This window comes from Phyllobates terribilis, unplaced genomic scaffold (assembly GCF_046119375.1).
Source record: "Phyllobates terribilis strain yellow unplaced genomic scaffold, ASM4611937v1 Scaffold_13__5_contigs__length_258822181, whole genome shotgun sequence".
Taxonomy (NCBI): Eukaryota; Metazoa; Chordata; class Amphibia; order Anura; family Dendrobatidae; genus Phyllobates; species Phyllobates terribilis.
The window spans coordinates 67,263,305-67,291,148 of record NW_027362773.1 but is presented as its reverse complement, the minus strand read 5'-3'; the positions used below and the strand labels follow the sequence as shown (position 1 = coordinate 67,291,148).

The following is a 27,844-nucleotide window of genomic DNA, read 5'->3' as shown; positions in this document are numbered from 1 at the left end:
GCCGCATATGCACAGTAGCATCTCTCGGCAACAGAGAAATGCTACTGGGCAAGGGGCCATATTGGTGCAGGTAAATGTCTTTTTCCTCCAGTAACATGGCGCCGCTAAGCTACTGCGCACACCATTTTGCTAGAGGATAAAGAAACTTGCCTGCAGCAATATGGCCCCCGCCGCCCGCGCAGCAGCATTTCTCGGTTGCCGAGAGATGCTACTGCTCATGCGCGGCGCCATATTGCTGCACCCAAATTCTTCTTCCAAAAGCAAAATGGCTACTGCTTATGCAGCCGCCATTTTGGGGAATATAAATTTCAATGTGACAAAAATTACAAAGTCAGTATGTAAAATAGTAGGCAGGTCACTGAAAGCATAATGACCTGTCACAAGGCACAGATACGAATACATGAATACATAATAAGAGCACCAGAGCACATGCATATCATTATGGCAGAAATGAAAGTAAAGATTACGCAAGAACAACTGGACGGATTTCATCAACAAAGGTATCATTTTACTCAGTGTAACGGCGCCCACCTGACAGTGTATGCGGTTTACAATCCTGCTGACAGGTGCGTTTTAAGTTGGATTAAACAAAAACACACCCCACATCCTTTTTTGTCCTTCCTGTCTCTTCTGAATGTAGTATAACCCTCTACGTTTGTCACCATTCATGGCTCTTGTCCAGCCAAGTTTCTGAAATATCCACCACAGTTCTAAATGTTTTAAATAGTTGAAGGCTCCATTGCAATTTTGTTTTATTTTTTGAGATTGCATACAGTGTCTACAGTAGTTCAAGTTTACCTACAGCTGTTCTTATAAATGAAAAGGAAAATGCTCAGGACCTCAAAAATAAACAAAAAAACAAGACTTCCTGATGTAAGCAAAGACAGAAGACTATCAGTGTCCAGAGCTCTGCTTCCTCACGGACCCTGCCTGAAGGTGAATGACCTTTGATGCCAAACGTTACCACTAACATTTAAAAGATGGGATTTAAAAAAAAAAAAAAAAAATCATCTACATTTAAGGGAAACTACCTTTAATAAGTCTGTGTTTGTGAAATAAACAAGTTGCAAATCTCTACTTTATGATCAAATAGCTTTATTTAAAACACATGTACAACCCCTTTGAGAGATCCATTTGAAGCCCAGAAGAAATAGTGTAAGTCCAGAGTTGCTGGAATGCTCATTTTGGTGTTCAGGCGTCAGAAATACTATGGAGACTGTTCTTCACTTTGTTTAAGTTAATTTTCCAGGAGTTGAGAATATCGTACAACTGTTGCCACTGCTGCTTCCCAAACGTTCTGTGTGTGCTGTGACTATGAAAATTAAATCAAAATGTAAATCCTGCAATACGGTCAAGATTGGTCTGCAATAATTCTAACTGTAGTTTAATAATTGCATTCTGCGCCGCCGGTTCCAAAGTACAATTCCCGTTTTACAAGCCCAACTATAGAAAGATGCGCAGCTAATTAGCATTCAGGCCACTTTCACGGTCATTAAGTGAAATGTGCTGGAAAATAGAACACTTTCATTAAATAAGCTAATCACATTCAGCTCTGTGCTTTAATAAAATTATAATAAATAGGCAGCATTTAACTACAAGCACATGATGGGAACGGGCTAAAATATTAAACAGATATATTATGAGAAATAATTAAAAAAAAAAAACCTAGAGCTTGCACATTGCGGTAGTGAAATGATTGCCTTACCTCACAACAACTTTCTTCTGTGTCTGGTCAATCTTGCAGTACACCATCTTAGTTTTCACGGCTGTAATTACAAATATGAGCATTGTGCATGTTACAAAATTAAAATACTGCAAAAAAACATCGAGCTATATGAGATTCTACAAAAAGTTTCTGGACCTAGCACAAACTTTATTTAAAAAGTGGCTTGTTATTAGTCAACATTATTTTCCAAACAAGGACGTGAAGACTTGCCAAGCAGGGTAGATTTCTCATATCCCCTAAAATGTGCTGGAAACAATGGGGGTTCATTTACATGGAGATATTATGGCTCTGTAAGTATGAACTATAGCTCTGTATGTCTCATCATACAGCGTGTCAGAACAAATACTGGTATCTAAGAGGTAACATTTCTCCTTGCGTAGAGCGACATGTTGAGCTTGTCACGGTGAGGAGACTTTTAAAGCCGCAATGCTCCTCTGGGAAAAATGCAATTTGTCTCTTCAGAGAGGAAGAGGACCAGAACTCTAGTGCCACCTACAGGAAGCAGCAATCCTAAAAGGCAATAGTGACCCTTTAACGAGCCTTATCACGACTTAAGATATAAGCCAGAACCACAAACTCAAACTGGCTTATATCCCAAGTCATGTGATAAGGCTCGTTAAAGGGTCACTATTAATTTTTAGGATTGCTACTTCCTATAGGTGGCACTAGAGTTCTGGTCCTCTTCCTCTCTGAAGAGACAATTTGCAGAACAAATACTGTACTACAGAGTAATACTCCCCTAGCTCTGCAATAGGTCACTATAGTTGGGATTTCTCCTACAGGGAAATCTACAGAATGCTTTATATCAAGAGCCGTGAGGGTTGCTGGAGGGTTTAGCTGTGGGCAGATACACATACACAAACTATTTATTACATTTATATAAAATCGCCAAGCTATGATTTGCCTACTTTGGACACCTCATACACGAAGCAATCACTGGAGATGAACATCATATAGAAGGAACAAGGCAAAGAAGAAGACCAGCAACCCAATGGCTTGATACTATCAAGATAATGGCAGAGAAGATCCTGGTGGACCTATGTAGGCTTGCACAATATCGATCTTCCTACAGATCGTTCATCAAGTCGCCATGGCTCGAGATAGATAGATACATACACTTTAATACTGTTTAGGTATAAAACCACTTGAAAAAGACTTGCACCTGTCCTAAACTACACAGCATTAAAAACACAACCATAATGCAAAAAAAAAGCTATAAAGATATGAGACGTTGAAATATAATTTGCTCTCTCCGTGGTTTCACACACTATAAGTATTCCATAACTAGTTGGCTAGCACAGAGGGAGACTTACCATCAATTACAAAAGCTTCCACATCATCTGCCCCAAGTTGCAGCTCCTGCTGCATGGTGTCAAATGAAATCTCCTTGTTCTCCACAGCCATTCCCATAAATGTTAGAAGCCGCATTTTTTCCATGTTTTGCTCATGTGAGAGACCTAAAAAGACATATAAATAACAATACAAAGTAAAATAAAAATAAAAAAACAGTACTGGGTCACCCAAATATGCTGCTCTATATTTTGGACCAATCATTTTTTTAATTATCTAAACCATCAGTATGTGGGGATTATTTTCTTCATTTGCATGCAGGAAGATACCGGGAGACTAGATCACAGATGTATGGAGGGGACAGGTTGTGGATGACTTTGCATGCCAAGTTTAGGGTCTTGAACTGGAGTCTCTGGGTAATGGGGAGCCAGTGCAGGGATTGGCAGAGGGGAGAGGCCAGGGAATAGCGAGGGGACAGGTGGATTAGGCGGGCAGCAGAGTTTAGGATAGATGGCAGGGGTGCAGGAGTGTTAGAGGGGAGGCCACAGAGTAGGAGGTTGTAGTAGTCGAGGAAGGAGATGATGAGGGCGTGCACTAGGGTTATTGCAGATTCATGGTTGAGGAATGTACAGATCTGGGAAATATTTTTGAGCTGGTGTCGGCATGAAGTGGAAAGGGCTTGGATATGAGATTTGAAAAAGATCAGAGTCAAGGGTTACCCCGAGGCAGCGAGTTTGCAGGACTGGGGAGAGTAGACAGGAATTCGCTTTGATAAGATAGGTCAGGTGGGGGGGTTGAGTGAGATGGTGGAAAGATGATTAATTCAGTTTTATCCATATTAAGTTTTAGAAATCTAGCAAAGAAAGATGAAATACAGGACAGACATTGTGGGATTCTGGTTAGTAAAGGGGTGATATCAGATCCAGAGAGGTAGATCAGTGTGTCCTCAGCATAGAGGTGATACTGAAAGCTGTGAGATTGAGCTGTCCCAGGTCGAAGGTGTAGATGGAGAGGAGCAGGGGGTCCTAAAACTGAACCTTGGGGGGGGGGGGGGGGGACGGACGGACACCGAGAGATAGTGGGCGACATGAGGAGATGGAGTGTGAGACGCTGAATGTCTGGTCTGTTAGGTGTGAGGAGATCCAAGATAGGGCCAAGTCTGTGATGCCGAGAGTCTGTAGTAAGAGGGAATGGTCCACTGTTAATGACAGGTTGAAGAGGTAGGTTAGGGTTGGGATGAAGACTGCGGTGAGGTTTGGGATGAGGTAGGATGGGATTGGGTCAAGTTCACAAGTGGTGAGATGGGACTTGGAGAGTAAAGAGGAAAGTTGATCTTCCGTAATGGCAGAGAAGCTGGTTTTGGAGGAGAGTTGAGTAGTTATGAGAAGAAGCTGTGGGGACTTATGGCCAAAGCTTTGCATTATGTTGTCAATCTTCTGCTTGTAGAATGAGGCAAAGTCTTCAGCTGAGATGAGTGGGCAGGGAGGGGGAGCTGGGGGACAGAGGAGAGAATTGAAAGTACTGAATAGCTGTTTAGGGTTGTGAGACAGGTAGGATATGAGCAATGAGAAGATGATTTGTTTTGCTGCAGTCAGTGTGGACTTGAAAGCAGTCAGGGACTGTTAGAATGTGTTGAAGTGCTTGTTGAAGTGGGACCTTTTCCATCTCCGTTCAGCAACTCTGGAAGCCTGTATGCATTTATAGACAAGAAGACAATCTCCAAGATACAGCAAACTATAAAACATGTAAAGGAGTTGTTCCATTTTATTTTCTACCCTGGCTGCAGTTTGTTGGCACTGCTCTTGGTGTCTGGCATTGGCTTACAGCACGGTCATCACCTTGACAACGCGGCAGTGTAGACAAAATGCTCCTTCCAGAGCCGCCGAGCTCGATGATTGCCTTTTGCACCATCTACATGATGTCAAGGTCGCAGTCCATTTCATACACCGGGAGCACTGGTGGAGACTTGCTGGTGGATGCGGGGAAGGAGAGTACAACTTTTATATTTAATAAAAATAAAAAAAAAAAACTGCAGCCAGGATAGAAACCTAAATTAAAGGGAACAAGCTCCTTAAGACACATTCAAAATTCATGTTTTATACCTCTATTCTCATTTGGTTTATCCATATAAAATTCTAATTTCCCAAACAAATTGCTTGTGAAAAGAAATATTTACTGTACTGGGACACATAAAACGCAGGGTTTACAGCATTACAAGATAAGTTACTAATTAAGTGTATAATTAGCAGTAATTACAGCAGAAGAATAGACCACCCATGAAACCAAAACAAATTAAAGCAACCAAAAGGCCTTTGGTCAAGCATCTTAAAAGTATAAAAATCAATTAGTACAAATAACATAATTAACAAATGTATGTTGATTAGCTTCCAAAAGCATAAACAGGGTCGATGCGTGCAGAGAAATATTAGGTGTACAAGAGAGGGCGATCCGGATGACAAATTGTAATGCTTCAATTCTAATTAGTAATCAAGGAATCAGCACATTCCTGCCACAGAAATAACACAAATCAAATTAGATCTCATCTAAAATAAACTTCCCAGTACAATTAACTGCAACCAATGCTCCGCTAGCATGGGAATTTGTCAAAGGCACTGCATGGTCATCAGTTCTTCAAGCACTGCTTTCCAAGATGGGTACAGCTGCTTCCACATAGTTCACATACATTGTATTTTCATTGTCGGCAACAAAATTCTCATGATTCTTCATTTGTGCGTTTTATTTTTATTGCCAAGAAATAAAATAATATATTAAAGCTGTTCCACTGCTTCAGTTTTTTTTTTTTTTTAAATGAAGTCCCTTCCTTGATTTACTGATTGTATTACTGATGTAGTTATTGCCTTTATTGCTTGTTACATAGCTGGTATCTACCTGTAACTACAGTGGCCGAAGAGTGTTCCCATCGCTGTAGTTTCACCACCAATCTGTGCCAACAGCACTAAATGGCCTGGGGGACCGATGAAGACCTCCCGTTGCAGCCATCTTGATTCTCCCGCAAAGCCTCACCCTGTAGAGGACTTCATAGGAGAACATCTGTTTACTACAGAATGTAATACTATCGTATTGCAATATATAGCATAAGCGATTAGACAACTGCAGGTTCAACTTCATAAAGGAACTTAAAAAAACTAGAGTAAAAATGAAAAAATGCATAATTCAAGAATTTGTTATTGTCATCTCCGTGATGGTACTGAACTGCAGAATCATGATTGCAGGTCATTTTTGCAGCACAATGAATTCTGTAAAAACGAAACAAAAAACAATTGCAGAATTGTGTTTTTTTTACGCAATTTCACTGCGCATGGAATATTTTTTTTTCTGTTTTCCAGTACATTGAATGGTGACATTCAAAACTACAACTCTCACAGAAAGCATGCTCTCACATACGGCTAAGTGGACGGAAAAATAAAAAAAGTTATGGCTCTTGGTAAAAACAAATACAAATCGGAAAACTGAGAAGTCGGGGAGAGGTAAAAAGAAGCTATCAGCTACTAGGCAACTTGTTAAATTCCTCTAAACTGATATATTGAATAAAAAAGAAAAAAAAAGTATGTTTACCTCCTGGCTCCTCTGAGCCCAGTATCCTCCTCCATATTTATGACAAGCAATGTCAAGTGACAGCTGCTGCCACTGTGTAATATGTTTGTCATAGGACAAGCGGGAGACAGGGAACAGAACGGCCTAACTGTGCAGGTGTAGGAGGTATCCGGTTATAGCTCTCTGGCCTCGCATATGTAAACCGCATGAGTTACTGAGCTCAATGACTGGCTGCAGAGGTAATGCGTGATGTATTCGTGACGTCACTGCTGCAGCCAGTAAACAGCCTGGAGCAGCGGCAGAAAGGCAGTGCTGGCTTTCCTGAGTGTAAGAAACATCTGATTATTTTAACCCAGCACAGACTATTAGAGGTTCTTTTTACATTAAAGATGTATGAACAACAGGCATACTTGAAAGGAACTTGTCAGCAGGATCCATCCTCCTAAGCCATCTATATAGGCATGTTGAAAAAAAGACCTAGGGCCCTCAAGGTCAACCTCTCTCCACCAATTATACATTTTTGTCACCAATTAGTTGAATAAATTGATTCTTTGATATCTGTGATCAGATGTCTTATTCCAGAGAAATTCACATTTTACTTAAAATGTAAAAAGAGCTGCTAAGATCTATGGGCCGGACATAGATCTCCCTGAGGATCTGAGTCCAGAGATTTTAAATTAAAGGGGCTGTTACCAGTGTGAGACACATAGATCAGGAGAGCAGACTGTCATTAACATTACATGATATACAAATTAAAAAATGGAAACAAAATCATGAACACCAGCTCCATTTATTCATTAAGTATGAGCACCATGCGCAGAAATCCACACTTACACGCTTTGCTGCTATCAGTGAGGGTATTAAATAAAAACACTCCCATCAAAGTTTTTATCCTCTTAATATATTGCAGTCATCATATTATATAGCACTGTGTACTTACAATTGCTCATTTTGCTTTTCTACCCAGTAAATTCTTCCCTATGTAGAAACAGGAAGTCTCTTGTCCTTGCATTTATCTTTCCCCTCTTCAACTCCTGACCCAGCTGCTCCCTCCTCCCCCTGCCAGGGACTTATGACTCAGAGGAAAAATTGACCTCCCTTTTCTACATAAAGCTTAGAAGGATTCAGCGGGTCAGTTTTTAATCATATGCAATAGACCTAATGGAAAATAGAAGAATTTGCTGGGTGGAAATGCAAAATGAGCAGTTGTAAGTACACAGTGCTATATAATATGATGACTGCAATATACTAAATATGATAAAAATGTTGATGGGAGGAGTGCTTCTTTAAATAGTTGACTTAAAACTGTCCAGCTACACTGAATACACTTGAACAAATCATCAAGATTTGCTGCTGCCAGTTCCCTGTTTTTATATCAATCAGGTTATGAATACAGTTGAATTTTTATTTCTACTGATACAAATACTGGAGGTATCGTTTCACGTCTAATTCATATGGTTATATACTATATGTTTTTTATACAGATGGCAGTGTGACAATCCTATAGGTTACTATTGGGCAAACAAGAGTGATAGTAGACTACCACTTTTTTATGAGTGAAAGGACCCAGTTATATTTGTTTCCTCTGCAGTTCTATAATCACAAAAAAAAGAACAAACTTCACTTTCACGATCCATATGTCATATGGAACATATGTACATGTAATGCAGAAGACTTTAGCCATTTCAAGTGTATTGTTTCTCATCTCATGTCAGATGTAGCTGTCAGAACGGTAGAGTATTTATTTCTGAAATGTATCATTTACGATGTCTGGCATTGGCTCTGACCCTTTTCCACTGAAAGGTAGTAGAGTGTCAGAATGGACGGGGAAAGAGGGGGGGATTCAATATGGAAAATGTAATTGTAATGCGCACAATAGCTGATGGACCTGTGCTCTTTTGAAACAGTCAATTACACATGAATGGGGGAGCATCACAGTGTTAATGACTACTCCCTTTTTCCTTGGTCTGTAAATAAAAGAGCTGCTGACATTAACATTCCATCAAAGAGATGCACACTATGAAACAAATTACCAGCAAAAGGCAGGACTGCCAAGTTTGCAGGACCCCAGTTTTCTGTTTTCATTACAAGTCTATTGACACTTTCTTAATCACCCAAGTTGCATGAAGAGCAGAAATAAGGAGGCACCAGCCTCTCCACCATCATCACTCTGAATTGTGAACCAGCATTAATTGCAAGCTGTTTTTATCCATTGCTGCAGACTCATGAAACCCTATATGCAGCCTATATTGGGTTCTACTTGATCAGTCAAGAAGTCAAAGAAAAGCTGGCTCCATAGTGTGCCTTTATTATGCAGAACAGCAATGGTGTAAAATACCCACAGTATTGTGAGCCCTCGCGGGCAAGGTCCTCGCTCCTCCTGTACCAATCGCCGACTTGTATTTATTTTAATTGTTTGTGCTTTGTATGTCCCGTTCACATGTAAAGCGCCATGGAATGAATGGCATAATATTATTATTATTATTATTATTATTATAAGGAGGGACACTTGAATATTCAAAAGCCATATTAGGCATGTCTAATTTAATGCACCAAAACCCTTTGTTCCTCTAACAGATAAGCTGGCAAAGACCAAGGGAATTTATCATCAGAAAATGACTTATCGGGTCATTCCATGTCAAGTGAACCAATGAATATTACCAATATATTTTCATTCTTTTGAGAATTTGTTCTTTGGTAATACTGTGTTAGAGGATGCAAAATGTGAAAAAAAAAAAAAACACTATAAATTTTCAAAGTTGTCGAAATAATGTGAAGTTCTGTGTTACATGGCAGTCCTTAGTGTCTGTGAGTATGCGTTAAACACTCACACACATCATCTCCATCCCACCACTGTCACCAATGTGAAGCAACGGCACCAGGGGGACCCCGCAGAATCTCGCTGTTGACACTTCTTGTGATGGTTCCACACCCTGCCACCTGCCTGACATTACTCTACGCCAGAAGGAGCACATGATCCGGATCTACCCTTTGCACCAAAGTGACGTTCCGCACCCCCCTCAAGGACGCGCAAGGTCAGATTGGTACAGTTCTACACAGTCATATCCTGTCCACACAGGTACAGAGAGGTAAAGAGAAAAAGAAAAATCGAAATGCCAGAATTGCAGAATTTTGGTTGCTGCAATCTCACAAAAAATGGAATAAGAAGGGATCAAATCGTTGTTTTTACTGATACTATTTTGGGGTAAATCCATCAGGGAACCACTCAAAAAATGAGCTCCATTGATTGAAAAATAAAAATGTTACGGTTTTGGAAAATTGACTCAAGCCAATTTTTTACGAATTTCTTTTTCACCACTTTATAACAATGCCAAATTAGCATTTTTTTTTAATCAAACTGGCTTGCACAGTCATATTTCCAGAGTACTTTTACTGCAGAATGAATGTGAGAAAGCAAAAAACAAATTGTGGTATTGCATTTTTTTTTTCTTCGTAATTCCACTTCATTTGGAATTTTTACCTATTTTCCAGTAAACTGTATGATAAAATGTACGGTGTCATTCTTAAGAACAACTAGTCATTCAAAAGACAAGTCCTAATATGGCTTTGTCAGCAGGAAAATAAAGTTACGCCGTTTGGAAGAAAGGGAGGAAAATGAAAGCGCAAAACACTAAAATATTGCTCGCGGCATAAGAAGTTAAATCAAGTTGTGTTAAATTTATCTTATTTTAGCAGGGTTTTTTGTATAAAAAAAATCGTAATATTACACAAATTGGATTACAAAAATATTTAAACACCGGTTGTAATGTAACAAAATAAATAGACAAATATAGGTGCGTCCCACTAAATTAGAATATCATCAACAAGTTAATTTATTTCAGTTCTTCAATACAAAAAGTGAAACTCGTTAGAGTCATTACAGACAGTGATTTCAAGTGTTTATTTCTGTTCATGTTGATGATTATGGCTTACAGCCAATGAAAACACAAAAGTCATTATCTCAGCAAATTAGAATAATTAACAAAAAACACCGGAAAAGGCTTACTACGCGTTTAAAAAGGTCCCTTTGTCTGTTTCAGTAGGCTCCACAATAATGGGGAAGACTGCAGACTTGACAGATGTCCAGAAGGCAGTCATCGACACACTCCACAAGGAGGGTAAGCCACAAAAGGTCATTGCTAAAGAAGCTGGCTGTTCACAGAGTGCTGTATCCAAGCATATTAATGAAAAGTTGAGTGGAAGGAAAAAGAGTGGTAGAAAAAGGTGAACAAGCCACAAAGATAACCGCAACCTTGAAAGGATTGTTAAGGCCATTCAAAAATTTGGGAGAGATTCACAAGGAGTGGACTACTGCTAGAGACATTGCTTCAAGAGCCACCAAACACAGATATATCCAGGACATGGGCTACAAGTGTCGCATTCCTTGTGTCAAGTCACTCATGACCAATAGACAACGCCAGAGGCATCTTACCTGGGCCAAGGAGAAAAAAGGCCTGGACTGATGCTCCGTGGTCCAAGGTGTTTTCAGATGAAAGTAAATTTTGCATTGTCATTTGGAAATCAAGGTCCCAGAGTCTGGAGGAAGAGTGGAGAGGCCACAATCCAAGCTGCTTGAGGTCTAGTGTGAAGTTTCCACAATCAGTGATGGTTTGGGGAGCCATGTCATCTGCTGGTGTAGGTCCACTGTGTTTTATCAAGACCAAAGTCAGCGCAGCCGTCTAACAGGAAATTTGAGAGCACTTCATGCTTCCCTCTGCTGACAAGTTTTTTTGAGATGGAAAGGTCATTCTCCAGCAGGACTTGGCACCTGTCCACACTGCCAAAAGTACCAATACCTGGTTTAAAAGCAACAGTATCACTGTGCTTGATTGGCCAGCAAACTCACCTGACCTTAACACCATAGAGAATCTATAGGGTATTGTCAAGAGGAAGATGAGAGACAACCAGACCCAACAATACAGACGAGCTGAAGACCTATCAAAGCAACTTGGGCTTCCATAACACCTCAGCAGTGCCACAGGCTGATCGCCTCCATGCCACGCCGCATTGATGCAGTAATTGATGCAAAAGGAGCCCTGACCAAGTATTGAGTGTATTTACTGAACATACATTTCAGTAGGCCAACTATTCGGATTTTAAAAACATTTTTCAAGCTGTTCTAAAGTATTCTAAATTTCTGAGATAATGACTTGTGTTTTCATTGGCTGTAAGCCATAATCCTCAACATTAACAGAAATAAACACTTGAAATAGATCAGTTAGTTTGTAATGACTATATAATATATGAGTTTCACTTTTTGTATTGAAGAACTGAAATAAATTAACTTTTTGATGATATTCTAATTTTGTCAGAAGCACTTGTATCTATTTTGTTACATTACAAACTATGTATTTGTGTGTGATGCATCAGCACTAAAATTGTTAAGATTTTGAGAGAAAAATATAGGCACAAATTAAATTTATGGCATAAAATAAATAAAAATTGGCATGTGCATATGTATAAAGCCCCTAAAAAATTCTGGTGCAAGCAATTACCTTTATAAGTCACATGCAACACCATTAAGCAAAAGGCACCACTAACCAAACAGCACCTTGAAGACCAAGGAGATCTCCAAGCAAGCCAGGGTTGGGTTATAAATAAAATATCCCAATCTCTGATGATCTCCCGGAGCACTATGAAATCCATCATCAAATGGAAAGAACATGGTACTACAACAAACCAGCCAAGAGAGGGTCACCCACCAAAACTCTCAGCCCCGGCAAGGAGGGCATTAATCAGAGAGGCAGCACAGAGACCAAAGGTAACTGTGGAGGAGCTGCAGAGTTCCCAAGCAGAGACTGGAGTATCTTTCCATACGACCACAATAAGCTGTACACTCCATAGGAATTGGCCTTTATGGAAGAGTGGGCGAAAAAAAGCCTTTACTTACACACACAAATTGTAAGGTTCATTTTGAGTTTGCCAAAAGACATGTGGGAGACTCCCCAAATGTATGGAGGAAGGTGTTGTGGTAAGAGACCAAAATTGAACTTTTTGGCCAGCAAGGTAAACGCTATGTCTGGCGCCAAACCAACACAGATCATCACCCAAAGAACTCCATCTCCACAGTGAAACATGGTGGTGGCAGCATCATGGTGTGGAGATGTTTTTCAGCAGCAGGGACACGGAAAATGGTCCAAATCGAGGAGAAGATGGATGGTGGGAAATACAGGGATATTCTGAGAAAAACCTGTTCCAGTCTGTCAGTGTTTTGAGACTGGAACGGAGGTTTACTTTCCAAGACAATGACCCAAAGCATACTGTTAAAGCAACACTAGAGTGGTTTAAGGGGAAATGTGTAAATGTTCTGGAGTGGCCTAGTCGAAGCCCAGACCTTAATCCAACTGAGAATCTGTGGTCAGCGTTGAAGATTGCTGTTCACCAGAGGAAACCATCTAACTTGAAGGAGCTGGAGCAGTTTTGCCTTAAGGATTGTGTAGATATCCCAGAGGCAAGAAGTGGAAAGCTCATAGAGACTTATCCAAAACGACTTGCAGCTGTAATTGCCGCAAAAGGAGGCTCTATAAGAGTACTGACTTTAGGGGGGTGAACAGTTATGCATACTGATGTTTTCAGTTATTTTCTCCTATTTGTTGTTTGCTTCACAATAAAAAGAAAACCAAATGTGCAACTGAAAACTTGATTTAAACAGGTCAAATTTATGATGGTTAAAGTGGTTGCTTTCTCATGTTTGCCCTCCGTTAAAATACCTTCGGTGCTGGAACCTACGTTCCTGGGGCTCACGTCAAGTTGTTACGTCAAGTGAGCCATGCGCCCAATCAGTGCTGGCTTCACTGTCCCTGCCTATGGACAAATCTAACATCAAAAGGAAGTCAAAGAGCAGTCGCAGCCAAAACGCTGCAAAAACGCAACATGTGAAAAAAGCCCAAGACGCTCCACAAATACATTTTATAATTTGCAGAGGTGGATTTTCCCAAGATCAGGAGTGCGCCACTTATTCTGGTCCAAGGGACACACTGAATTATTTCCAGGGGCAATAATAAAACCCAAAAGTGGCATTACCTTTTTAAGGCTGTGCACCCACAATCCGGAGCCTCTGCGGACTTATGCAGCGTCAAACCCGCAGCGGCCAGATGTTACAGCATAGTGGATGGGATTTCTAGATTTCTTTCCAGACCACAGCATGTCAACTTCTCCGGCAGGTCTGTATGCGGGCTTCGGATGGTGGGAACATAGCCTAAGAGGTTTATGGCATATAAGAAGTATACACCAAAAGTGTGTAAGATGCAGGTTCCATTACCAGTACTCCATATTGCTGGAAAATCCTCTCGTCTCATAATCAGAGACCCTGCACATGTGTAACTCCCCCAATTGTAGATTATGGGTATTGTAAACTAGAATGGTGAGAGCTGCAGGTACAGGAGGTCACTAATAAATCACATATGCCTTCCTGTAGTGCTGAACAGATTAAGAAACCCTAGTCTCAACGTATGGGGTACCCTGATATGGTTACACAGTACGTCCAATGTGGGAAAAGTGTTCCACTTGTGCTTATTGCTGGAAATCTGTCTGTGAATGCACTCAAATTGGCACTGCTGTATTTCCCATCTGTATCATTGTGTATTACAAGTCTCTATTCAAGTGTCTCGCTAGCGTTTTCGTTTGTCTGTTCCTTTTATAATGGACAGAAGGAACAGATAAGCGAAATAAGCCTCCTTTGCAATCTTATTTTAAACGGAAGCAGAGGGGCCCCATTATGGGGGTTTGTGTTTCCGTTTTCTATATATTTTTAGAACATGTAGGACTTTCTTCCATTCTATAAAACAAAAAGAAAACAAATGGAAACCTGACAGACCCCATATAAACCAAGACGACCCCTCTGCATCTATTTGAAATAGGACGACACAGGAAGTTAAGGTAATTCTGTTTATCTGTTCTAAACTGACAAAAAGGGAAAGATAAGTCTCTGTAGAGCCTTAACCTAAGTGGATCCAGTTAAAAAGAATCTAGCAGTTTTGACATGTAATTCGAGAGCAGCACAATGTAGTGGACGCGGATTCCAGTGATGTGCCATTTACTGGGCTGTGTGTTTTAATAAAAGCAGTGTTTTATCAGGAGATCATCAATAGAGGACCAGTTGTCTCATGCCATCTAGTCCTCCTGCTGTGTAACCCCACCCCCATCACCGATTAACAGCTTTCTGTCAATGTACAGTGTACATAGAAATCCGCCAATCAGTGGTGTGCTCAGCATTCTAAGCTCTGCTAGATCTGGAGCAAAGAGAACAGGAATTTTATCACAACTGCTGCACCCAGTAAACTAAGGATACATCACTGGAATCAGGGACTCCGCCCCTACATCCTGTTGCTCTCAGATTACAAGTTGACCGATTCCCTTTAATGAAAAACCTATGCTAAGAAACACAGCTCAAAAACAGAGATGGGAACATCCTTATATAATGTTTCAACAAGAAAAAAATATTATAAACAAATGCACTTCACAGATCATAAATTCACTTACCAAGTGAGTCAATGAAATCTTTGTTATTCTGATAAAACTTGACATATGAAGAAAGTTTAGCACTTACGAATATGGTCAGGAGCTAAAAACAAACAGAACATTGGTCGTAATCATTTTAGGAAGAGTTAAAAGGCAAGATGTATATCATACATAGCTTCCACACACTTAACTCATGCCTGCACTTTTCAGATAAGGATTATGCTCGGTTCTAACACAGAAATAACAATCTTTACAGTAGACAAGAACATGTAAAATAAAGATTATACAAAATCAACAAATCACTCACTATTTAAAAAGGCTGTCCAGGACTTTGAGGATAAGTTACCAATATCCGTTCAGTGGGGGTCCAATACCCAGCATCCCCTAGCATGACCTGAAAAGCTGATTGGAAGTGATGCTGCTCCCCAACTAATCTGATATTAATGACTCTCGTATTCCTGGAGAACCCATTTAACACATGCCACAGTTCATTTCTCCAACAGTCATAATAAGAGAACAAGAAACTACATACATCATGAATGAGCTCGCCTTCCAAAAATTTCACTGGTTTCAAAGCTAGAAGGTGGTCAAGCAAGAATGTCTTGGGATCCTTCAATGCTCTCACGATGCATCTTAATCAAAAATAAAGACTTAATAAGAGAAGCAAATCATTACAGACAGAAAATACCCAAAAGTGACACCATTCTAAAAACTGCATCCCTTAAACTGCCCAAAACAACATTCAACAAATTTATTAACCAATCAGGTTCTTCACAGGAATTAGAGGAACGTGGAAGGAAAAAAAACATTTAGTTTTTTTTCCCCAAAAAATGTTAGTTTAGCCCCAAACTTTTTATTTTCACAAGGTTAACAGGAGAAAATGGACCACCACATCGATACCCCATATGTTTAGGAAAACTACTGTTTGGGCACATGACAGGGCTCGGAAGGGAAGGAGTGCTAGTTGACTTTTTGGAGTGCAAAATTGTCTGGAATAGATCGTGGACGACATGTCGTGTTTGCAGAGCCTTCAATAAGTGACCTCATTTTGGAAACTACAGGGGTGGTGAGCATATTGAACCCTCAAGTGTTTCATAGAATTTTAAAACATTGGAAAATTAAAAATGATGTGGTCAAAAAACTACTTTTTAGGCACAGCGCAAAGCTCAGAAGGGAAGAAGCGTCAAATCAGAGTGAAGATATTGCAGTTATGTTTTGTGGGAGCCCCTGAGGTGTCAGGACAGCAGAAACCCCCAATAAGTGACCCCATTTTATTAACTACATCTCTTAATGGAATCATCTAGCATATGGACACTACATGTGTTTAAAAAATGCTTATACCATTGAGCAGTGCAGGAAAAAAAAAATTAATTTTTTACCACTGCAGAGGTGTTTTAGCCCCAGATTTTACATTTTCACAAGGGGAAATAGTTAAAAATGACAACATAATGGGTTACACAATTTCTGCTGAATGTGGCAATACCTCATATGTGGCTGTACAGTACTGCTTAGCCACACTGCGACACTCGGGAGTGATGGAGCGTTATTTGCCTCCTGGAGCACAGATTTTCCTAGAATAGTTTGCAGACTCCATATACAGAGCCTCTAAGTGCTAGTAGAGCAGAATCCCCCCTCAAGTGACCAAGTGACCCCAATTTGGAAATTATAGCCCTTTGGGAATTTATCTACTGGTGTACTGATGATATTGACTCCATGGGTGTTTTTCAGAAATGAGCAGCAGTGAATGCTGCAAAGTGAAAGTGTAAATAAGCCATTGTAGCGCCCATACATTGTGCACGGCTCGTGGTTCTGGAGACATAGACCCGATAAGTTAAGTGGGTTTTCCTTGCTACAGTAATGCCAAAGATGTGGACATTAACAGCAGTTTAGGCACACTGTGGGGCTCAGGAGGAGGGGTATTTGGATTTGGGAGCTCAGATGTTACTATTTATTTTGGTGGGAGCCATGTCACTTTTCCAGAGCCTATCTGCTACCAGTAATACGGACACCCCCTATATTTCTGTTAAAAGGATGACAAATCCGAATAAGGACTTTTTTTGTGGGAAGAGTAGAAGCTTTTATTGGTGGCATTTTGGGGTACAGAACATTTTGGATCAGTTTACATCTATCCTGTGCTCTATGCTGAGCACTTATATCGAGGTTTCCATGTCAATCTACAAAATCCGTGATTCCCACGAGGGATCCATTCACTAATAAGGCAGCAGAGTTACTCCGGATTCAGTCTGGCGGTATCCGGCTTTTTATAAGTGCACAAAATCGTGGCGGACCGCGCATTTATGCACGCTTAAACACGGACACTGCTAGATCATAGGCCAGATGCCGTCCATTGTGCCTCCATCTGCCTCATTATAGAGAATCTTCTGCCGGAGTTCAGCGTGAATCACATTTCAGGAATTTACACGGAAACCCCAGTGTAAGCATTCATCGAAGAGCGCAGGACAAATGTTAGCCGAGCCTTACTGCGATCTTCAGGAGTCAGAATGAACAAAAAAAGCAGGTGAAGAATTGCCTTTATTTTTTACGCCGTTCCTCGTGTGGTATAAGTGATTAGGCGACTTTATTCTTCGGGTCAGTGTGATTACAGCGATACCAGATTGATATTGTATTTTATGTTTGGCTGCTGTCACACTAAAAAAAGCTTCCTTTGCAAAATAGTTTTTGCATCCCCATATTTTGAGAGCTACAATTTTCCGATATCTGACGACAGTCATTGTTTTTTGCATGATGAGTTGACGTTTTTATTGGCACCATTTTCGGCACATTTTTTGATCACTTTCTATTCTGATTTTGGGAGGCTGAGGGGGTGTGTGTGTGTGTGGGGGGGGGGGGGGGGGGGGCAGAAAATTGATAAGGCAGCTTTATTCTTAGGGTCAGTACGATTACAGCGATACTACATTTAGGCTATGTTCACACTAGGCTTTTTTTCAGCTTTTTTTATGTAAATTTTCTGCTGTGTTTTACAGTACCAGCAAAGTCTATGAGATTCCAGAAATCTCATCTACACACCTTGGCTTTTGTTTCATCAGTATTTTGTGCTTTGCATGGTTTTTGCAGACTAGAGCATGTGATTGAAGTAATGGGGGGTGAAAAAAAAGCACCAAAAAATGCAGGTATCAGAAAACCTGATGAAATATAATGAGATTGTTTCTTTTTCTACTGAACTTTATGTACATGCATATAGAGACAAAAGGACAGTGAAGAAAAACGCACCAAAAAATAAATAAAAAAAAATCCTGAACAACTCTTCCTGGCAAGAGACCAGGTTTTGCTGCAGAAAAAAAGCTGGAAAACCGCCTAGTGTGAACATAGCCTTATATAGTTTATTTTTTTAACGTTTTGTTGCTTATACACAATTTTCTAGAAAAAAAACCAAACTTTTTTTTATCGCTGTATTCTGATAGATATAACTTTCCACTGATGGAGCTGTATGGAGGCTTGTTTTTTGCAGTACAAGATGTTTTCAGCTATACCATTTTTATCTATAGTCATCTTTTTGACCACTTTTTATTCCACTGTTTTTCCAGGGGTATGATGAAAAACCATAGTTTTTTTGCCACTTTTTTTTTTTAAGCTGTTCACTGTGGAAGTTAAGTAGTGTGGCAGCTTTAAAGACCATATATATATAGTTTGATTTGTTTATTCTTATTTTTACATACATACGTGTAGTTATTGGTGTATTCTTTTTTTGTTTATTTTTTTTTTCAGTCTTTTTAACTTTTATTTTTCTGATTTCTGGCTCATGCATTGTAATGCACCAGCACTGCAACGCATAAGACCTGTTAGACCCTGTATAGCTGGGTCCAACAGGCCATCATACCTGGCACACTAGGAGGTCGTTGTTTGACCTACGGGTGCCATGACAACCATCGGCTCGACGTGAGTTCGTCAGAGGGATAGCCAAAGGCAGTTATAGAGGGAGCTCACTCCCCCTCTCAACCTTCTAAATTACTCAATCGTGGCATCTGGAGAGGTTTATCAGCCAGGGGCAGTGCAGGCACCATCCCTGGCTGTTACTGCAGGAGCTCAGCTGTTAGCGAGCCGAACTGTTGCTGTGATCGTGCGGGAGGTGCACCTCCTGCACAATCATGCTCTGATCAGTCAGACTGATCACAGCGATCTGAGTGCGGCAACTGATTAAATGGGTCCTTGCATCTCTGCAAGGAGTGGTCAGCTGTGAGTGACAGCTGTCGGCATGGAATGGTCACTGCATGTTTACACACAGTGACAGTTTTAATCCATGACGGACATAGCACATCATGATGCGGGAACTGACAACCGCTTATGTGCATCAGTCATAAAGGGGTTAAAGAGCTTATTGAAAACAGATAGTCCAGCATCAGGGAGCTGTTCATGAAAACATCTCAGATAGGGTACGAAAAAGAAAAAACCTGGTGACAGATTCCCTTTAAATAAAGTTAGGTGTGTTTCTGAAGAGCTCCCTTGATGCTGTCTCGGGGTTTCTATGCATTGAAATAACATTAGCTGACAATAGTTGTACTTTATTTATTTTAAGAGAACATATGATGCTAATCATACATGGTAAGGCCTTGTGCAAACTGCTGTATTACCAAACCCACAGAATAACTAGAAGTACATGCAGTTACTTTGTACCTCTGTACTCCTCCAATTTTAAAATAAGGTATTCAAAATGTTTTCTCATAGGGGTTGTTCTTATAAATATTTTTTAGCTCATAGGTGTGCACAGGTGTGAAACAAATGGAGATGTAGTCACCCGGCATTCGGTGTTTGTTAACTGCCTATTGTGGTGATGCCATGTCTACAGTGCTTGTCACTGCTGCAGCTAATAACTGAGCTCAGCCACTAACGCAGTCTATAGCAGGCAGACATGACGTCACCACTGCAAGAGAGACCAAAGCAGTGGCGAAGAGGCAGTTCTGGACCCGGGGAGGGTGAGTATATCACCACTTGTTATTTAACATCTGTGCACACCTATGAGCCACACAATAAATTGAAAAAGCACAACCATATTAAGAATTCATAAGAAAAATCAGTCTGGGAAAATACCATATAATCCACACTGAGCATCTGCACTCAGTTGGGTAGCCGTGAGAACCCAATCACATGACTCTACACTAACAGTGACATAGCACAGTGGCATTAGAAATGCCACAAGGTAAGGATGTACGAATAGTAAAAGATAGGAGTCCTCATTTTATATATACTTCATGCTACATGCATCGTAGGTGCAAGAAATCTCCTGGAGCACACGCCCCGTGTACCTAAAAGCCCTTATGTAGACACTTTATGCCTATGCAGCAGTGTGCATCAGAGGCTTCAGATGAGGGTATATAGCAGGTAATACCGCCAATGGAAGCAAAAATCATGTAAGTGTGAACATAGGCAAAGTAACATATTTATCCTGAAGCCTAAAAGAAGCAATTTACTAATATATTACTTGTGTGCATCAACGCGGGCCTGAGAGGCGTTATCATCTGTGTAACTTCCCAGAAGCTCCACCATCACTTTAGCCGCTTCCTCGCTGTGAAGAAAAGGTGTACATTACTTATGTGCATACAATACTTCTCTACAAATGTATAATTACAAAGCCTTATCATTAGGAGGCATCACCACCTCCTCCTCATGAACAAATGTCATACTGTAACATCTCTTAAATGTTGTGCCCCTTGTCTTAGGAATTCATTTGTAATATTGCCAGAAGGAGCCTCTGTGTTCTGAAACCTTGCACATATATATTTTATTCTGGTTAGCCAATAAAAGTATCACTCTGAGAATACGTTTGTCATTTTTTGGGCATAAAAGTATTTACATAGATTTTTCTGGCTAACACGGTACCACAATATAGCCTTGCATTGTACATCACAATGGAAAGCCACATGAAGGAATCTAAACCTTCACAATAAACCAGGTGTAAATACACTGATTACCACATGCAAAAGAAAGTCTCAAAGATGTCCTAGGATTAAACCAAGGGGCAATTTATTGGGACAGTAAACTCCCCTGAATTATAATCTAATGTTCTATATAAGCAATAGGATAAAGTGTTTCGCGTTAATGACAATTTAAACTATATTTAATATGGCGGCAGGACTAAAAGCTTTGGACAACCTTCTTCGGACACACTAGTCCTTCATGATGAGAGATTTTCTGTCAAAGTAATAAGGTCCCAAGCAAGGGTCACCATATGCAATAGGACAATAAAAATGGTATAAATTAGACAAACCATTTTTATTTTCATCGCCATTGCACAAAATCAGTCCCTCTTGGGTAAACCATCATCCTTGCTAATGAGACTGATAACATTATCTGCGGTATCTTCTACTCAGACACACTGACAAAGAGAAGTCATTGTGGTACACAACGTAGCAGAAGCAGGTTCCTGACACACTAGAGGCTGTAGATCTTGCAAGGGGTAACATACATACTTTCTGGGCAGCAGATTTCCCTGAGAATTGAGGATGGGATTCACTGATGTGTGAAGATGAGCAGAGGCCTAAAGGTCTTACATGAACCTTGTCTCACATGTGCTCAGTGTTTAGGCTGCTGCCAAACCATTAATCTGAATTGCTCTCCCAACTATTAGAATAAGTCAGTGCACAAACAGGACAATCTGAAGTCTTCTCATATCCGTTGCCACTTCCGATGCTGTGATAAAACACTGCTGCAGCATTCGTTGTAATGAATGAAAGCCTGTTCTGTCAGGAGCACTTATGTTTCAATTCTCAGCTTTGATAAGGACAAGGAAAATGGCAAGTTTTGCCTGCACAGGTAGAAAATTCTCGAAGAAGCAAACAACAGTAATCCATTGCTACATCATACATGAAGAAAGCCAATAACTACGGGCTCAACTGACATCACAATTTTAACAGTACAAGTGACATTTGCAGTTGGGAAGAAAGAAAGGAAGGGTTTGGCTGCTAAATCCATTTGGCTCAGCTAACTGTTTATGGTGAGCGCAAAACTATCAGGCACAGGTTTGGGTTTCAAAAGCTGTTTCACGCTATTTCTACCAAGTTTATTCAGCACTTTGCATAAGTATGAACATTGCAGCACATCCAGCTCAAAGCAGATATGCATGTACCCTGCCTCCTACTTCGCAATCGGTCACACAAGTATATGTGCAGCAACTTTATCCTGCCATTTCTAAATGCACCAAAAGAGGCATGGTAAAGAATATTTATACCGTGTTAGCCAGTAGATAGAACAATATTGGAATCTGAGAGTTCTCAGTGGTTGATACCTTTTAATGGCTAACTGAAAAGATGGTAAACATAGCAAGCTTTCGAGACAACTCAGGTCTCTTCTTATTAGCCTGAAGAAGAGACCTGAGTTGTCTCGAAAGCTTGCTATGTTTACCATCTTTTCAGTTAGCCATTAAAAGGTATCAACCACTGAGGACTCTCAGATTCCAATATTGTTCCAAAAGAGGCAGAAAGATACAGGGATAAACAGCTGCTTCCCCGTCATCATCCCAGAATATACACCGGTGAAACAGTTCTGTACCTCTTTTTGCAGTCCACCAGCGCCTCATAGATCAATCTGAGGAGAACGTGCTTCTTTTCTGTGTTAAGGCTCCAGTCAATTATCCATTTTCGAACCTGACATATAAAATATAGTAAGATGTAGCCAGCACAGATATCAGGGTTTACACTCATGTTATCATGTGAAGAGGGCACTCACCTGGTCTAGATCTGTAGGAATGTAAATGATGGCTCCACAGGTAGCAGCCACCTTTATGAGAGCACAGTACACAGTGTACCTGACTGGGGTGCTTTTATCCATGCCATGGAAGAGATTGCTCAGCCTGTAAGGAACAATACACAATACTAGTAACAAGACATTAAATAAGTTGTCCACTACTTTTAATATTTGGCCATTCTACTTTTATGTTGAAAATAAGTATCTTTGTAAATAGCTTGCTTTGCAGTTACTGCCTGTGAGCGTCGCCATCACTGGCCGCTCACAGGCATCACGTGACCCTCGGCTCTTCCTTTTGCTGATCTCACGTCAAGTGAGGTGTGACATCAGTGATGCGGTGGATGCTGGGCTGTGGGCGGGTTACACCGCGCGTCACACCCAGCATCCACCGCGCGCTTTCCCAATGAATGAGGAGAGGGAGAGCGCGGTGGATGTTGGGGTATCCCCATCCACAACCCATCACTCACCGTGGAACACAGAAGTAAATCACCCTGGCTGCAGACGGAACTTGAAGTGACATCAGCGGATGTCAGAGCCGGCTGCAGCCGGGGGTCACGTGATGCCTGTGAGCGGCCAGTGATAGCGCCGTTCACAGGCAGTAACAGCAGCGCAAGGTATTTACAAAGAAACTTATTTTCAACATAAAAATAGAATGGGCAATTAATAGTAGTGGACAACCCCTTTAAATATACTGTATACAGACATTACCAGGCTAAAGATGCATCAGGGCAGCCTGCAAAGTAGTTTTCAGGCGTTTAGCCCCTTACCAACATCCACCATACAAGTGAGGAGCGGGCTCACGGGGTGAACCCCATACCCAGCAGATAATGGCTCTGACATTTAGCCGGGACTGCCTCTAACGGCATCAGGTAGAGGGAGCTCTGCTGCATCTCTTAACCTGTTAAATGACAATGCCAATCTGACAGTGGTATTAACAGCATGCGGCATGGGGGTGCATCATTTTCAGTGCTCATCGGCTGCTCCATGACATCATCACGGGGCACCGTTGGGTTGCTATGACTGGCAGAGTTCTGTTGAAGACTTCCATGCCTGCCATCAAAGAGCTGCATTGCAACCCAGCCTGTGGCCGGGCTTCAAAGGAGACACTGATTTGTGCTATATGCGCAATAGTGTGATATTGCTGTATATAGCACAAGCAATAAGATGATCGCACGTTCAAGTACCCTAAAAGACTAAGAAATACAGAAAAAAAAAAAAAAACAGTAAACATGGTAAACAAAAAGAATTCAAAACACCAAAATTGCAGTTTTTTGGTTGCGGCAACGCCACCAAAAATGCTGTAAGATGATATCAAAATGTCAAAAATATGCCAAAATGGTATATATAAAAACGTTGATTTGTCCTGCGAAAAAAAATAAGCCTTCATACAGCTCCATCGAAAGAAAAATTAAAATGACACAAATAAAATTTTTCACCACTAAAATAACGAACTGGACAAGTTTGGTATCGCTATAGATCGTACTGGCAAGGAGAATCATGATGCCAGGTCATTTTTACCACACAATGTACATTGTAAAACAATGTCAGAATTGCGGGTTTTTTAGGGAGGTATTTCACCGCACTTAGGAAAGAAAATAATTCTGTTTTCCAGTACATGACATGAAAAAAAAAAAGCCCTCATACGTCTACATGGACAGGAAAATGATAAAAAAAAAAAAAAAGTTATTGTTTTTTGGAATCTGGGAAGGAAAGAATCTAAAAAAGCAAAAGGGAAATCAGCCTGGGACTACAAATGAGGTCGCTTTATTTTAACAATAAAATGGAGACTGACAAGACTACCAAGTGTGACACCCCCAATGCTCAATGTAATGACATGAGGATCAAAAATTATTAGCTCATCATTATTACAATTTTGGTAACCTGTGTATATGACAGACAATGGATAAACCAATTTGGACAGTGTCCACATAATATTAGTCTTGGCGGAGAAGACATGATATGCTTCTGGAGAAAACTAGGCTTGCATCTCGCAGCACACCGAGATGGGATTACTCACAATTGCAGCCTCAATGATGGACGTTCACCTTCCCTAAATTTGACAAGTTTCTCACATAGGCTTTCAATGAGAGCTTCCTGCTTGTCTGGCTCCAATATCAGTAATAGTGATACCACACTATTCATAACACTCTCAATATCTGTGAATGAGAACATTGGAGCAGTCATCAAACGACGGACATCACATACATCCTCATCATGCAACATAAGGAAATTACATCTATACCTTTATCATCTTCCTTTAGACAAACATCACAGGCCTCAATGATTTGGGCCAAGTCAATGTGAAGACCCCCCTCTGAATTCTCCTCCGAGATCTCTGCTCCCTTAGATTTCAAACATGCACGAAGCTCGGCAGCCTGCAAGAGAGGGACATTTAAAGGAGACCACAAAAACTCATCATTGAAGAGCAGTCTGCAGCACAACAGCAATTCCCCAGGCAGGACATGTGCACCTGAAGACATTCAGATATTCTGAAATGAGAAAGATATGGATGCTTTATTCCAGTACCGTCTACAAGACATGACCGCTGCAGCCAACCACTGGGCTCAGTGGCCTCATGTCATCTACCCTGGCATCACCAATTAGTGGAGTGATTGACTGCAGCCGTCATGTGCTGTAGACCCTCCAGCCTTGTAAATAAAGATGGGCAGAGAAGAGACAGCACTGGAGCAGCAGGGGATTTAACAGCTATGTACAGAAATGTGTATATTCTTGTTTTACAGCATTACCTGTTTTTGTCCCCATTTTCTGTAAAAACTAACAACCCCTTTAAAAAATGTCGTTATCCACATTGGTGGTACTGTAATACACAGAGCTTTCTCAGCATGCAAATATGCAGTGAAAGTCCCACTGTATCAGTCCTGTGTGGATTTACCCTGATGCAAAGTTCCCACAATGAGTATTGGTGGATTAGTCAAATCCACAAATGAAACACATATACTGTAAAAGTAATTGACAGGTCACATGTTCGATATAAATAGATTTTCTTTCCCGGAACTGTAATGTGCTGTGTACTTGCACAGTGAAATACCCTTTTCTACACTCCCCCAGCTAATTAAGGTTGTGTTTTTTACATGCATTTTCTACACTGGTTTTTGACTTTTAAATTAAACTAGTTTGTTTTAGCTGAGTTACTTGGTTATGATAAAACTTTACTGATAAGGTCCTCTGCAGATCACATGCCTTTTTACTGGGAATCTGCTGCAGAAAGGCAATAAAGATGCCTGTGCCTTTCCTTTCAGGTTCTAAATTATTATTATTATTATTATTTATATAGCACCATTGATTCCATGGAGCTGTACATTTGAAGTCTATGGGGAAAATCCACAAGGGAAGTGGACAGACCGCTGTTATCAAAACTCCTCCGCAGGTAAATTTCTGCAGTATAAAAAAAAACTGTTTACTTGATATTTACATAAATCTCATCCATTTTAATTTAATTGTAGTCTTTCCATATGCAAATATACAGTGGAAAAACCACAGCATATATGCATGGTGTGAACTTAGCCTGGAAGTGTGTATATAGTGTCAATTCAGTCTCAGCTACTGTCTTTAGTAATCAGTGTGTAGCAACTAATGGGCAATTACATGTTCCTATATGACATATGCCAAGATTCAACTATAACGCGACCCCGGGAGAGGGGAAGCAAGTGAAGAGGCTGGAACGTCCACACTTTTGTCATGACTGCTGCTAAACATGCAGATTTAAAGAGAAATTGTACACACAGTCGGCCAAATGTAATGTTATCGGCCATGGATCTGACAGATTCCTGTGAGGTTCATGCGTTGTCACATACATGCCGATAGATGGTTGAATGACTATTATTATCATTGCAGTGCACACATGTCCACCAAACAAACGCAGTCACTCCTCTTTCTAACTCATCTTCCCAAATAAACGGGACAATAATGAATCTGTATACGGAGCCATAGTGATTATGTAAATGGAGCAAACAGGCTCTGCATGAGGTCTCGGGAGCACTGACTCCACCAATACAAGGCAGACATTTAGGCTGGACTTTCCTTGTACCAGTCTTATATTAGATTGTGCCAGGGTGGCAGAAGGGGACAGCTCCAGGCCTGCAGCTCAGTGAGGCACAAGTCCATGTACAGTATGGCAGCACAACTGTAGCGATGTTGGCTACCATGAAGGTGGCTATGGAGCTGGGAGCACTTCTGCCACACTTGGCAGGGGAGGACATCATCACACAAGGGGGAAGACAGAGCAAAGTTACTGCAAACAAAAGGAGCTGTCACCCATAGCAACCAGCCAGGGATCTGCTGGAATCTGGTCACGGAGCAGTCACTGGAGTGAGCACAGTCTGACACTGCAGCCATTTACCCCAGAGCCGCTGGACCCTGACATCCCATTACATGGTGGCCGTGGGTAACTGCGCCCATTTATTCGCCCTCCCAAAATAACGACTATTTAAAGTATTTCATTAGCTTGAATGTGATTATGTGGTCTTCCAGCATTACAATAAGGTTTCACGTCTCCATATGAGGCGGCACTAACAGTCCCAGCAGATCCTCAGACTCCGGCACAAGCCACCTGAGCTCTGTACAGCGCCCTCACTGGGGTCAGAGCCGCTCACCTGATCCTCTTCAGACACATCAATAAAGGCAGGGACGCTCATGGCTGGTCGGTCTGCTGCTGCCGCACGCCGCCAAGGCACCGGAAAAGGGAGGGAAGCCGGCGAACACTTCCGGGACAGGCCGAGAACGCATGACGTCAGGAGAGCGGCAGTACAGACAGCGCATGCGCCGTGCAGTACACTGTGTCGTTCTACATGGAAGACTCGGCCATATCGTTGGTGGGCATGACCTGATGAGTGAGCTGAGCTGCAGCTGTGACGTACATATAAAGGCGGCCATTACAGGCTGCAAAAGCAAATCTATACTTTCTTAAAGGGGTTGTCCACCTTTAGGGACACTTTTTTTTTTTTTTTTTGCTTAAGTGCACGTGACTAGGGTTAAATATCAATTGCTTTACATGCTGAGTGTTGCAGCGTTTTCCTCCTGTGGCCTCCGCGTTCCTCGGTGTATTCCTGGCTGCAGACTGGGTTTGCGGCAGTGTCACACTGGAGAACCTTGTGC

General features: G+C 41.1%; 1 protein-coding gene across 1 annotated transcript; it reads right to left on the bottom strand.

Moving 5' to 3' along the window:
• Positions 1-1,078: 1,078 nt before the first annotated feature.
• EIF3M (eukaryotic translation initiation factor 3 subunit M) lies at positions 1,079-27,500 on the bottom strand. Its single transcript, XM_073658108.1, has 11 exons — positions 27,343-27,500; positions 24,972-25,104; positions 24,747-24,885; positions 22,712-22,835; positions 22,535-22,629; positions 20,469-20,552; positions 15,564-15,663; positions 15,053-15,134; positions 3,040-3,183; positions 1,706-1,766; positions 1,079-1,312 (listed from the first exon to the last, which is right to left on the bottom strand). Exons 1-11 carry the CDS (start codon positions 27,382-27,384, stop codon positions 1,192-1,194), a joined length of 1,125 nt encoding a protein of 374 aa, XP_073514209.1. The 5' UTR covers positions 27,385-27,500; the 3' UTR covers positions 1,079-1,191.
• Positions 27,501-27,844: the final 344 nt, after the last annotated feature.

Bases quoted from the DNA above. Each gene is read 5' to 3' on its own strand.
- EIF3M (XM_073658108.1), bottom strand. From the start codon at position 27,384: ATGAGCGTCCCTGCCTTTATTGATGTGTCTGAAGAGGATCAG. The intron at 24,886-24,971 runs GTATAGATGTAA...TCTCATTCACAG, and splicing joins TCTAAAGGAAGATGATAAAG to ATATTGAGAGTGTTATGAAT. The intron at 20,553-22,534 runs GTACAGAACTGT...TTTTCTTCACAG, and splicing joins CTGGTGGACTGCAAAAAGAG to CGAGGAAGCGGCTAAAGTGA.